Source organism: Eleginops maclovinus, chromosome 21 (genome assembly GCF_036324505.1).
Source record: "Eleginops maclovinus isolate JMC-PN-2008 ecotype Puerto Natales chromosome 21, JC_Emac_rtc_rv5, whole genome shotgun sequence".
NCBI lineage: Eukaryota > Metazoa > Chordata > Actinopteri > Perciformes > Eleginopidae > Eleginops > Eleginops maclovinus.
This window is the reverse complement of record NC_086369.1, coordinates 11,788,916-11,802,602: the sequence shown is the minus strand read 5'-3', so window position 1 is coordinate 11,802,602 and position 13,687 is coordinate 11,788,916. Positions and strand designations below refer to the sequence as shown.

The 13,687-nt window shown below is 42.3% G+C and overlaps 1 protein-coding gene across 1 annotated transcript in view; it reads right to left on the bottom strand.

The window, feature by feature from the left end:
- adarb2 (adenosine deaminase RNA specific B2 (inactive)) overlaps positions 1 to 13,069 on the bottom strand; it is a 135,002-nt gene extending 121,933 nt beyond the window's left edge. Inside the window, exon 1 of the mRNA XM_063912288.1 lies at positions 12,697 to 13,069. Coding sequence (XP_063768358.1) covers positions 12,697 to 12,799 — 103 coding nt within the window. The 5' untranslated portion in view covers positions 12,800 to 13,069. The remainder of the gene's footprint in view (positions 1 to 12,696) is intronic.
- Between the last annotated feature and the right edge of the window lie 618 nt (positions 13,070 to 13,687).

Here is a 13,687-nt window from a genome sequence, read left to right as displayed (position 1 = left end):
GGATTGTTGATATGACAACAGAAACATTGTCTGCATAAATAATTGTTGCTTATATCCAGTTGTGTTACACAATAGCACCTTATATCTGGTTAAATCTGCACAAAACTGTGTGAGTTTATTCCTAATGATAAGGAATTAGTATAATCTGGGAAGAAATGTAAAACCTTTCACAGTGTTAAGTCAGTGTTGTATGTCCTGGGCCGTTGATGCCAAAAACAAACAATATGTTAAACTAAATTGAAGTATATTAAATTAAGGAATACTGAAATAATATTATACGTTTTATTTTAATATGAAATGGAAAATAAAACATGGTAGCATTTAAAATAAAGTCAAATAACAAATGCACGCAGGAATTGGAGTCCACAGGTACTTAGCTGTTAGTTGGTGCGTGTGTGTGTGTGTGTGTGTGTCTGTCTGTCTGTGTGCACAGAGCAGAAGGCTTTAACAGACAGGCATACTTGCCGTAAGACAAATAGCCCTTTGACCTTTGTGTGAACCGGCAGCCTCTGGTGGATGATAACTCATGACCTGGTGGATTGCTCTGGCATCCATCTCTCACCCTGCTCAGGATGAATGTGATGATGAACGCGCCCGCTTGCTGCTATTTAGATAGCCCTGAAGTCACAGCTATGACAAACTACCCCTACAGAGAGAGCCTTGTTTGTACGCTCGGCTCAATCAACGGCAGGCCAGGACTTTGCAAACTAAGTGTGCCACAGGGAACTAGTGCACGCTCAGGGTCACTCAGGACCTTAACTTACAGTTTTAAAGAACATTGCGTCAGAGAACCACAACCCATACAAGGACACATATGAAATTGGAACACATCTGGGACACACCCTGGTCTTTCTTTCAAAACAAAGATCTGCCAAGTCTAGCTTTTGTTTCAGGCTTTCATCAATTGTCAGCTAATTTCCATAATGAAGGTAGGTATTAATTCCCTTTTAAAATAACGATGCCTTGACAGAAAATAACTGCTAGAAGAAACACATCCATGAGGTGTTTGATTGGCTTTAAGGGAATATTATCCTGCTTCTTAGAACATTTACATTGAGATTTGTCAAGAAATGAACAATTATGAATTAGATTATTGAAACCTTGGGTACTTCTCTATTTTGGAGGTTTGAAATCCTTAGAACAGCTGGCTAGTCTGTTTTTGGGTCAAATTAGCTGCACATTTTGGCTCAAAAGAACACAATATTCCCTTGTTAATGTGGAATTCACATGAGTTGACATCCCCATTTCACAATCAGTCCAATTTGTCAGTAGATGTACTAATGTTTCTTCTACTTGCGAAACAAATAGCAACTAAAGAGCAACAATGATCCCGGTCCCTGTGTCATTTGAAATCCTCTTCGTCTGCCATCTGAAAGCCTGAGCTGTGGCTGACAGTCAGGAGAAACTCCCCTGGAACAGGTGCCAAGAAGATAATAGCTGCAGCCCAGACAGGTCACCACACTGACCTGTAGGCGTGCACTTTTCTATTGTTGTGTCTTTGTTTGAGAGGCAGTGTGTGTGTATGTGTGGACATACATGTCTGCACCCATTGAGGTGCACATTTTACTCTCCGTGCTCCATTTCTCTTTCACACTTCTATGCGGACGACCGCTTTTTCTCCTTATCCAACTGATGGTCCATTCAAATTAAAATGAAGCTCCATCACACTAATAGGGGGAGCGGAGAACAAAGCGCGGGCTCTCTGCAGTCAGCAGGAATAGCAGGAGGATTATCATTGCTATCGTCAGGGCTATTATCATTAAGCCTAGTTGCCACTCTCCCTTCCCGCTGCAAACTGCCGGGCCACACTGAGTTTACTGCAGCACTAGAGTGAATTTAGCCCAGAGCCTGGCTGCTGTTTGAGCGGGGCACCCTGCTGTGCGTACAGTACAACAGATTCATTTGATTTCTATGATTGTTTCTAGACATTTAGGAAATGATGTGTCTTTTTGAAAAGCACTAATTCTAATTTGAATGTAATGATACGTTTAACTCAGTGTTACACACACACAGTATGTGCAGCGGTTCAATACAAAGCGCGCTATTTCTTGGTACAAACTAATTCAGTCATCATCTGTAATGGAAGTTAGTCTTTGTTTATTAAACTGTATTTAAAAGTGATTATAACATTGATAAAAACACGTTCCTAGCTCTGTAGCGTGATACCAACATTGCTTGAAATTAGCTTCACCTCGTGTCCATTCTAAGCCTTTAAAAAAACCTCAGCAGTCTCAAACAAACACAAGCTGCAACAATGATATACAGCACCTAATTGAGTCAAATAATAAAAATGATACCTCTTTGACCCACATCTGAAAAAGGAACATCCTAAACTTAGTCTAAATAAAAGCGTTATAACAGTTCAACTTGTAATAACAGATTTTTTGGGCCAGTTGGGGGCAGTAAAAAGAGGTTGTGAACACAACACTGACATCATCACCTTTAAAGTTGATATGACAAACTGTATCTGTTATCCAAACACATTTGCCCAACTAGTTAATGTGACAATTAACGAAAAGTTATGGAGAATAAACCTCAATGCGAATCCACATCTCGTATTTAGTGAACCATAACTAAAGAGTGTGATGTTTCTACCAGAGGCATAAATCTTATGGGGAATTACACAATGTACTTGTATCTAAATTGGGAATGATAGTTATGTTGGTTCATCTGTGTCAGAATTTCAGGGACTACTTCAACCCAAAGGCATCGTCCCTCTTTGTCCTTTATGCAAGGAAACACTCGTAGCCTCCGGTCCTGCGCACCCTTCACCCTTCACCGACAGCTCCAGCCCCAAAGCACCGCTGTGCGATTGTCAGCGAGGTAGACGAGGGGCGGGGGGGGGCTGGGGATACAATTCTCCATCATGCCAAAGCCAATCCAAGCAGACCAATGCCAAAGCACCATGTGTGTACAAACAATTCAACCGAATCGGACTCGATGTATGCTCAGGCCTTATCTGTGCAAGGCCAAATAGGCTCTGAGCTATCAAAAGCAATGGATGAGTGATTGGAACTCTCAGTTTTTCAGCAAATGCAAACACATCTATTATGCTCCACCACTTCAAGCTGTACAAATCAAAACCAGGGCGGCAAGGGGGAAAAATAAACACCACGCTGTGTGACTGTTAAAAAACTTGGAAAACAGGTCTTCACATATCGCACGGGTCGGCCCAGAGGTATATAAAACTCCAGCTCGCCCATCGGCAGCCGATTCTCTGGTAATATTCAGAACTCAGGCAAAGATTTTTTTTTTTTAAATACCTTTTAAAGGATTTGCAAGCTAAGCCTGTCGGTGTCTCCTAGAAGGAGCCCCCAGAAGGATGCTGGGATCGATGGATGAGAGAGGATTTACTGCAGGGCTAAGAGGGGGAAAACTGTTATTTAATGCTTGCATGTGAGCAGAATAATGAAGCAGGCCAGGACACTCATCATTATCAATGCACTGATCTGTTATTAGGCAATTCCATCAGCCACAAGGATCTAATATGCTTTGGATGAGATGCGTGTTTACCTTTTACTATGCCGAATCAACTGCCGTTGAGTATATTTACATACTAAATAGGGAGGAGGACATTTCTCTTGAGCCCTCATACAGAGATAGGTGAAAATATCATAGTGCTAGAAAGCATTATGTATACAGGCATAGTAATGGAGCTCATGGCCTCTTCAGTGCACAGAGATAAGGCATTGCTACCCATAACGGTTTCCACTTATCATATAATGCTGTAATGATCATGAGGTTATTACAGAGACTGTTTTCTAATCCCTCCTCGGTGATTGTCCTTAGCAACTATTACCAAGCTTGTCAAGATTCGGTTTTTCAACATATTGGACAAGTGTGCAAAGATCTGTAGTAAGAGCGGTTCTCTGTGTGGAGTTGCATGAATGTGGTCATTATTTTCAGCTGGTCAAAACGCAAAAAAGACAAGAGCTGTAAGAAATGGGTAACAGTGTTTATCTTCTCTAACAAAAGCTGTAAGCTATAGCATGCCTGGCCAACAAACGTATTTACCTATGGCTAAAGTGTAACGTTATTTCTCCCAGAGTCAGTCCACGGCGTCAAAACATGTCAGCTTAAAACAAGAGGGTGTTTTCCTTCAACTAATAAGCTAACGTAATTAGCTAACTAACTGCAGTCGATAACATCTGCCGACAACAGTCACATCTTAGCTTGAAAGAAATTGATTAACCCCTGCCTTAAATTGGAAGCCTGAAATCAAGGACCCCTCATTTTCTTTAAATGACTAACAACTATAAAAAAGCTGTTCAAGCACGTTTGTAGCAACACAAGCAAAGTGAAGCTTAGGAGCTAACTCATAATGCCACGCTTTTGCTCATGTGGTCGTCCAAGAGAAATATACTTCAGTGCTGATATGGCAAAGGTACCCGCTTCTCAGATTCATATTAATGACCCTAAAAAGATATATGAAGGAAGGACAGCCGTGATTAGGGTGATCGAGTGTCCAACTCGGCCACAGTAGTGTGGGGCCAAGGTGACGTCAAGGTGAAGACAAGTTTCTCTGAGAGGAGACATGCTGCTGTCTCCGCGCGCTCGCCTGGTGAAATGAACTTGTTTCGGGGGTTGTTAAGGTGTAGGATTCTCTCCGACCTCCGGAGAGAGCCCTCAGGAGAGGCCCTCTTGTAAAACACTCCATCTTATTAATGGAAATAAATGCTGTTAGCGCCCCACCCCTCCTCCTCGCCTGCCCCCCCTCCGGCAATAAGACGTGTCTATTCTTGGCTAAAGTCCCCTTCATTAACGTTATCTCAAATAGGCACCCAGTCTGATGGTGAGAGGAGGGACGGCGCGCGGTTAAGCTGCTTCATCCAATTTCATTATTCCATATGAGGCGGGGTATCGGTGTTAACTTTGCTATGTCAGCACAGCAGACAGGGTAGTTGTGCTGTCGTGTGGCTGAAGCATGACAGCGATGCAGGGGTTTTAAGTCAGCCAGAGTCAACAGCGCAGAGTCTGTCAGCGGATCAGATGCTGTCAAAGGCCATTCAAGTGTTTGTGACTTAATTGTCGAATGCACTCAAATAGCATCCGAACACATTTCATGTCTGACTGGCCATATTTTGGGCTGAGTGTGTGAAACAGCAAAGGGAAAAAAAAACGTTGGTGCTTATATTCTTACACCTTCTTTAGCTATTTTCTGCTTATGAAATATGTCCCTTTTCACAGTAGCAGCTACCGTGCTGTGAATACACACGAGAGAGCCGCAGGACAATAACAGAGTGTGTGTTGCTGAAACGAGAGACGGTAAGAAAATGAGAGGAAAAGAGAGGAAGAAAGGGAGGAGAGGCATAAAAAGAAAGTGTGAAACTGTGGACCGTCAAATGATCTGCCCTCTCTCCAGGCATGATGACTCAGGGATGATGGCACAGTTAGAGCTAATTAGGATCATAAACTGGAGAAATGTTTTGCCACCATGATGTGGGGGTGCTTCCACGCTGTTGGCAACACTTCAGATTGGATGTGAGAGCTTGTACGGGTGGCATGCTAAAATAGTATAAAAGATTAAATAAAATCAGCTGCCTTAAATCAGCAGCTACACTGTTGAGTGAAACAAGAAGATTAAAACTGGAGTGTGTCTGTTTTTAAAGCAGCCATGATAAAAGCATGGGGAGATTTTTGGGGAGTTGTTGGGACTTGCTGCCCAAGAAGACTGCAGAGACTACGAAACGTTTTACAGTTCATTTGTATTTACAGTAAGTGCTCCTGAAATAAAACTCCTAAATTAAACTGGCATTAGACAGCAGTGAATATGCATGAACAGCAATATCTGTCATCAGGTCTCTATGATGGATGGTCCGTTTAAAACAGAAATATTTACTTTACAATGCCGTAAAACAAAACATGAACGCATGAATTCCAAGTAGAGCTGAAATCATTGGTTGGTTTCAAGCAAATAACACATAAAGTTGATCAATGTAGTTTTTATAGTGTGAACATTTGCTCCTTTTTCTTACATTTGTTCAAAATGTCAATAGAGTAACCAGATCAACCGCCAGAGGGGACTGCGTAGTGCAGTACAGACAAAGCAAGTTTGGACACACAGCCTTCTCAATTAGAGCCATCAATTATTGGAATGGTCTGCCCAATGAATTAAGGGAGTGTAACAGCCTTACAACTTTCAAAAGCAAACTCAAATTTTGGATGAGGGAACATCATATCTGTAACCACATACCAAATGCTTAAAGCCATGTAATGTCATTCCACTGTAACCTACTGTATGCTGTAACTTTCATGTGGAGGGTGTAGTGAGAGGCGTGCATCGTCGGTGTCTGTTTGAGGGTGTGTTTATGTCTTTTTAATTATGGTTTTATTTGTTATCAGTTTATGTATTTTTATATCTTAGGGTGCCTTTTAAGATCTGGCTAGGGACAACAGATGGAAATTAGCATAGCAGCTAACTCTAGCTTATTTACAGCAATGTGTCTGTTAATCAATGAGCACTGTCCCTACCAGCTAAATAAATAAATAGACATTATTGATGTTCTGATTTTTTTTCTTAACAAAGCATAGGTTAATCAAGAAAATAATGATGAGAATGATCTATACATGAACATAACTACGTTGTATTCCTGTTTTAATATGTGCTACAAAACAAGGGAGGAACGGCGGGGGTAAATGGTAAAAACAACAAAGGTGGTTTGAACATGTACGTGTTAAAGGCGTTAAATGATCCAAAAACTTAAAAGATCGTCCCACGTTAAACCGCCTTCACTTGAAATTCACGACATGTAATAAAAAAAGTCATATATTAATGGAGCTGTGATTCAAACAGCATTAAAAGGCTTTGCTTTGACTCGTCTTTGTTCCTCACATCCAACGCCACCTTAAATCTCTCGAGTCGCTACGAGGCCGCTCTAGTCTCTTTTACACCATCCACTCTTTCATGTTGTGTTGTCTGGTGGACTGCAGACACACAAACACTGACAGGGAGCGATAATGCTGCTGACTCGCTGTGCCACATCTCTGTTTATGAAGACTGACAGATCGCTACGAACAGCAGCGCACAAGCTCGCACTGCACACAGGGATCACCCAGACAAATATGCGCTAATACACACATGCATGCAAACAAATGAGCTCACCACGGAGCATTCTCCTCAATGCACTCACACATACATCAGCGCCGTTCAACTGTATTGCAGTGAACCAGTTCTCAAAGGTCTCCTCTAAATGTTTTGAAAGCTGCACACGACTAACTCAATTAAAAAGTTGGTTTTGCTGTCATAGCAACAAGTGCAACAAGTTATTTGTGATAACTGTGGGAGTCATCCAACAAGAGACTAATTAACTTAAGTGTCACCTCCTGATTTCTTTCTTTTTTAATCTGCATCCGTGCTTTTGATACTTGCGATTCATTTTCTCTACAACCTGACTCCTAGCAGCAGTGCATTATTGAGACATTATGGCATGGAATTTGTTTTCTGCGCCCTGAACTTTAAGTACAATTTCCCACTGCCGAGCTCCCAAAAAACGCCAAGAGGGACTATTACGAGATAATTACTAATTATGCTAATGTGCTAAAGTTGTGCTACTCCTTTTTCCTTGGTCATTTTATCAGCTGTCCTCAAGAGAGCACAGTCAGTCGTAATAACCCTTTTTTTTTTCTCCCTCAGCTAAACGTTCAGTCATTTAGAGGACGCCGTGTCCTAAAGCAACGACTCCTCCACCGTTAGCCTTAATCAGGAAGCGCCTGTAAATTCACACAGCCATGCGTACGCACACAGAGGAGCGCGCCGCCGCCGCTGACCTTCATTAACCTCATAAATGCCAGCGGTGTTTTTTGTCGCAGCTCTTAATGTGGTTATCAGCACAAACACAAACAAATGTGACAGAAGTGTTTTGGGGCTAATACTACACTTTACATCTGTGAAATGCATCTCTTCCTCCCTCCCACTACACTCAGGCTTTGTGACATTGGGCCGTCCCAACATGGAAACCAGCACTGCTAACTACTGTGTTCCATTACCAGGAACAGCCTCCACCTCACACTGTAACTAACCCTGCTGTGAATAAACCTACATTAGGAATTTGGTGAGCTAGGTGCGCATTTATTCAAGCCTCCACCTGTCTGTTTGTTGCTGCATCAGGATCTTATTAAGGATTATGAAGGTAAATATAGGCCACTGAGAAGAAAACACTCTACCATTACAGTGTTTGAGTCCAGGTTTACATTGTTGCCTTGGGTCTGCACCAAATACAGAGAAGGAAAAGATATTGACGAATAAGGCAAGACATAGAACAGTCCTTTCACCTGGCAGCACAATGAACGGGCTCGCATAAAGTATTTGTACTGTTAATACCGTTGTAGCTTGAGTGTAACAATCCTTCAATGAGAATCCAGAGCAGTATTATATGGCACTGAGCAGACTATTTTTACCCTCTTTTATTACTCATATCCAGCTTTTTATTGATGCCATTATTCAGGCTCTAGCACACTGTCAGAATGGTACTGTATATAAGAGACCCATTTCCTAAATTTGTGATGTTTTTTTTCTTTGTAACTGCAATTTTACTTTAACTTGCGACAACAGTATTAACACCTCATAAAAAAGGACATTAAAGCTACCTTATTACCATTACAGACTGCGCTACGAAAATGTATCTCACACGGTTGAACGCCAGTTTTAGGAGACGAAGGAGGTTTTAAATCGACAAAGAATGCTACAAATTACTGGTGAAAAAACAATCAAGATTTTCTTGCGCAGTCAGCATATGACAGATACCATGTGACCTAACAGATAGCAGGATGGATATTTTGTGCAGTATATTTAAATACTGCAAAGACAACTTTTGTGATTCAGCACCTTTAACATGTCAGGCTACTCTAAAGGCAGTTTCAAAAGCACCAAAAAGACAAAAAGGCAATTTTCGTTGTATTCTGATTATATTAGAATGAGGTTTTCCTCCAACAGTGACGATGATCGTTTCTTTGTCACATGATGCAACGTGTAATGAAACATGTTTAGATGCAGTCACACACTTGGCTAGTTAAACCAACACAGAGCTTGGATTGCTAAAACAGGGAAATCCTAATGGAGGTTCTGAATGGCTCGGCCTCGGCTCTTCATCCTGACGTTTGCCCTCACCTCGACACAGCTGGTATTACCGTCATCAGCCTTAAGAGGGGAGCGGGGGACAGGTAATATCTGTAGCTTCCTCTAACCCTCATCTGTTACGCAGCCAGACAGTTAGATCCGCCCTCGGAGAGCATCGAGGGGCGTTGCGCTCACGTCTCCGCCGGCGGCCCCTTGACTCTCTAAAACGTGAGGAAGGCGATGACCCTCATCCTCTGCCATGGCCCGCTGCTAAACCACCGCCGGCCTCCACCTCAACTTTCATCACCCCCCCGACAGCCCACACTCGACCCCTCCGCCGCCACCTCGCCAGACGCCAGAGCGTAAACAGTAATTGCTACATAAATTATGTGGCACTCCGTGTTTTCCACATATCCCCCCTGATGATACGCTGATATACTGTACTGTACGCCGAGAGCACAGGGTGATAAGTGCGGTTGTAAAAAAATAATGTTGGTCTATAAATCTCCGCTCTGCTTATTTTTGTTCATAAAAAGCACACATTGTGGATAAAAGACGAGGAATATGTCAGACATATGCCACAGTTTAAGGTGGCAGAGAGGGAAAAAAAGGTGTGCTGATGATTGACAGGTAGGGAGATGTGCTACATTCCCCCAGATGTTCCTGCACAGGACTGTCGCACATCTCCAAAAGGATTCAATTTGTGGTGCTGATATCCTTACGGGATATGACCGTAAATCACGAGACGGCAGTTAATTAAGAAGCAGGCACACAGCATGTCCATGAATGCTTCTAGGAGTGGTGACACTGGTCAAACACTGTGCTTAAGGGAAAGCAAACAAATGCAGAGCGAAGTGTTCATCCGCACAACGCAGAGCTGACAGGAACACTGTAACCATACAAGGAGGCTCAATAGAGAGCAACCGAAAGAGCTAAAACAGATGAGGATTTAGTGAAGCACACATTTACCGGGAATTATGAGCAGGTGTGACAAGAACTATGAGCAAATAAATCCCTGCTCTGTAATCTTCATTCTGTACTCATTTGTTTTTGCACTCTACAACTGCAAAGAGGCGTTGGAGAGGGGAACAAATGAATCAAAGTTGCGAGGAGGAATCTGCTTACAACCTTTTGAATACACACATAGGTTTTAGTGAGTTCATCTACAAATAATCTGCAGCCTTTTCGGGGGATTAAGCCTCAAATGCCATGCAATAATCCCTCTGTGACTTTTTGCCTTAAAGTCTGTACAAAATAATTGTGCGGAATCTCAAGATGATCAGTTGGCATTTGAGATGAAGGATAATAATGATATTTTTTTTTTTTTAAAAAGGAAAAGCGCTCAATCCGGATTTGCGGTCAAGTTTGAGGTAGGGGGACAAATCTTTCAATCGTGGGGGCATATTGAAAAAAAAAAATCATTTCTGAAGGCTTAAATCCTCAAAGTAAAAACACATTCACACAGCAAGGAGAGATGTGACTGTTCCAGCTGCTGGAGCACAGTGAGTCCACCTCTTGCAGCTTTGGAGGAGTCAGCGGCCATCAGCACTTCCTCAAAGACACAGTTCATTTACGAGCGGTCCCTGAACTGGCCCCTAATGTCCCGTGTTATCAGAGTGAATCAGCAGCACTGATAAATTAGCCGTTCGGAAACACGCGGCAACAGGCCCGTCAGCTAATGTGGCGCGTTTGTGTAGTACTCGTATGCAATGCTTAATGTTGTGGAACCAATTCTGTCGTTTCCATTATGTAAATACATTTGCCTCAGCACTATATTTTATGTATTGTCTCCCATGTCTCAATTACTTGGGCTATTAAAAATCAAGAGGTTATGGAAATGAGGTGCAGTTGTCTGTTTGTAGTTTGATGACAAGTGCAAAGTGTTTATGAAAGCTCGTTATGCATTCAATTGCAGTCGTATACGTCAACACGCTCCGAGCGTTCCTTCATCCATATTCCACAATGCAATGGGGTGGCACGTCAGTATCCTCAAGCAGAAACAGGCACATTGTGTTTGCATCTCTTACACTTATAAATAAATTAAACTATACGTGTCATTGCTGTTTTATTTAGATCTTCGGTTTTCTTATGGAGGTGGCTAACAAATTGTGAAAGTGAGAAAGAAAAAAAAAACATATTGCCAGTGAGTTTTTGCGGCCTGTGCCAGAGCGTTTGATGCTTCAGTCTGGGTAATTCACTGTTGAGCAGCCAAAATACCTCAGGAAATAATCAAGAAAAAACTAAAAGAGGGAGAACCTTGTTAAGCTTTTAAGCATGGAAGCTTTCACTGACATATCTCAATACTGCTTTCTTAATCTTTATAAATGTCACCTCTCGCAGTGAGATACTATAAAAAAAGAAAAAGTTGTAAAATTACTCGACAATCACAAACACATGTTTTAAGAGTGAACACTTTGTAGTAAATTGTGTTCTTTTTTTTTTTTTAAATAGACACAATCTGAAATTGAGGTGTTGAGTTGGAAATGTGTGATTAGTGGAAATGGTTTAAATGATTGGTTTCTTCAGTAAAAGCGTAAATGTCATATGCAGGTAGCAGCACACACAGGGGATTTGTGTACCATGAGCCCCGGTCAGCATTTGTACCGAAGCGTCTAAAAAGAGAATGTTGCATTCCTTTAGTGTTTCTGTCACTGAGGATCGACATTTTTATCAAGCTTACAAAGACAAATATTTACTATACAGTGTGTCCTGCCTATGAGCTTTATACACCGACTCGATACAAATGTAATCATAAGGAACTAATCTACTCCAGTCAGCAGTTTGAAGGAATTAAATGCAAAAATACACACACAATTTATTTTAAATTAAATAATATCCTGGCAACTAATGATATTTTCTTTTCTCTTTCTCACTGCCGAAGGCCCAGACGTTTCTCAAACTTGACTTCATAGTGTTCAGTAAGTTCCTCCATTTAATGAGGCAAAACTAGTTTTATAAAGAGAAGACGGAAAAAGAAAGAAGTTGAAAAAACATTAGGAATATCATTACTGAATTTCAGGATGGGTATGGTACACTGGCTATATGACAGGGACATTCAAGTACTTTCTATATTTAAAAAAAAGGCAGTTCGATGACATTGCTTGTGGCGATGCGTTATTAATTTAAATATACACACGAGTAGACACTGATTTAGTAATCGCAATACAATTATGGAAGAAAGCTACTGTTTTTATAAAGTTACACAGGCTTGGTGTCAAGGTCTGCCATTTAAGGGTGCATCAACAATGCGGATATAAATAATAAAAACAACGGATTTTATGTAGAATACACACTCAAATTGTATTTTTAAGCAGTTTCGTTTTTGTCGTTGTCGATGTTCGAGACAATGGAGTCGATTTTAAGAACCGTAAACGCAGCAGCAACTAAACTTTGAACGGTGAAAACAATGCGTCATTAAAAGCCGCCGGCAAATCTGAACAGAAATCCTTTCTTCCTGTTCATTTGATAACAATTCCAAGATCTAAACTAACCCCGCTGCGGAGCTTTGTGCAACCGGCAGCAGCGCAGGGTCGCCGGGCTGCCGCGCGCTCCGATGCCCGGCCAAGGTGCGCACGACCTCTGCTCACACGGGGAGGAAAAGACAGGAGAAAAAGGACACAAGAGGTGGTAAAAAGTTGTACCTTTTCTCTTCGATCGCCTCCTCCTTCTCCTCTTCAGCTTACATTTGACCTGTCCGCTCTGAGCCCCCGACGCGCGGCTGTTGTTTCCAAGTACGGATGCCATCAGCGCAGCCTATGGAGCGAAGCGCAGGGATAACTTGGACTCGGCGGCTCGACTCTCCTCGTCTCAGCCCTCCGTTTGATAACGCAGCGTCCTCGGGTTTCACGCAGACTATGTTTTGGGCTCTGTTCTTTTATCCCTCTGAACCAGGGGGGAGCTTGCCGTTTCTATATCACCTCGGAAACTCCAGCTCGCCTCCCTCCTTCTCGCAGCTCTCAGCAGCACTGACAGCACTCCGCTCCCTCGCACACTGGTTTTCCGCGCCTCTGCAGAAATTTGGGCATCAGCCACTTTGGATTCAATCATGCAGGACGCCTATCTATTTGCTGCCGAGCTTTCTAATTAGGGTCCAATCGTGGCTGTCTGGGAGGTGTGACATCAGCAGCGACATCCACCAACTCACACCCCTTATTCACCCGCTGCTTTCTTAAATGTTTCCTGCATTTGGACTTATTCCTCGCACTTTTTCCTCCAAACTGCAGGGGGATTTTGTTCTCTTCCGCCCTCCACAGGGGGATCAGAGGTCAGTCTGGTAGGGATTTTTGCTCAGGGGCACTTCAGTAGAGGTTTCGCAGCATGAGGGACTTGAATACTCCTGTTTCCCATATGCCACCCTGCTGCATCTCACAACCAACTTGAGGCAAAAAAAGGGTGATGTTGCCTCTTCCCACAAAGTCCTCTGTTAGACAACTTATTCTCCTTTATGTCCTTGTTTATCTCCAGAAATGTGGGATTTTCTTTCAGGATTATGTATCTAAAGCTAATTCCCTCTTAAATCACTGACAAGTCTACAAAGGGAGATTACTCTAAGATGCATACAGTACAAATTGCACACTCACACACATTAAATGCATCTTTGATGAAGTCGAATTCTGTTCAATCTTGCAGCTT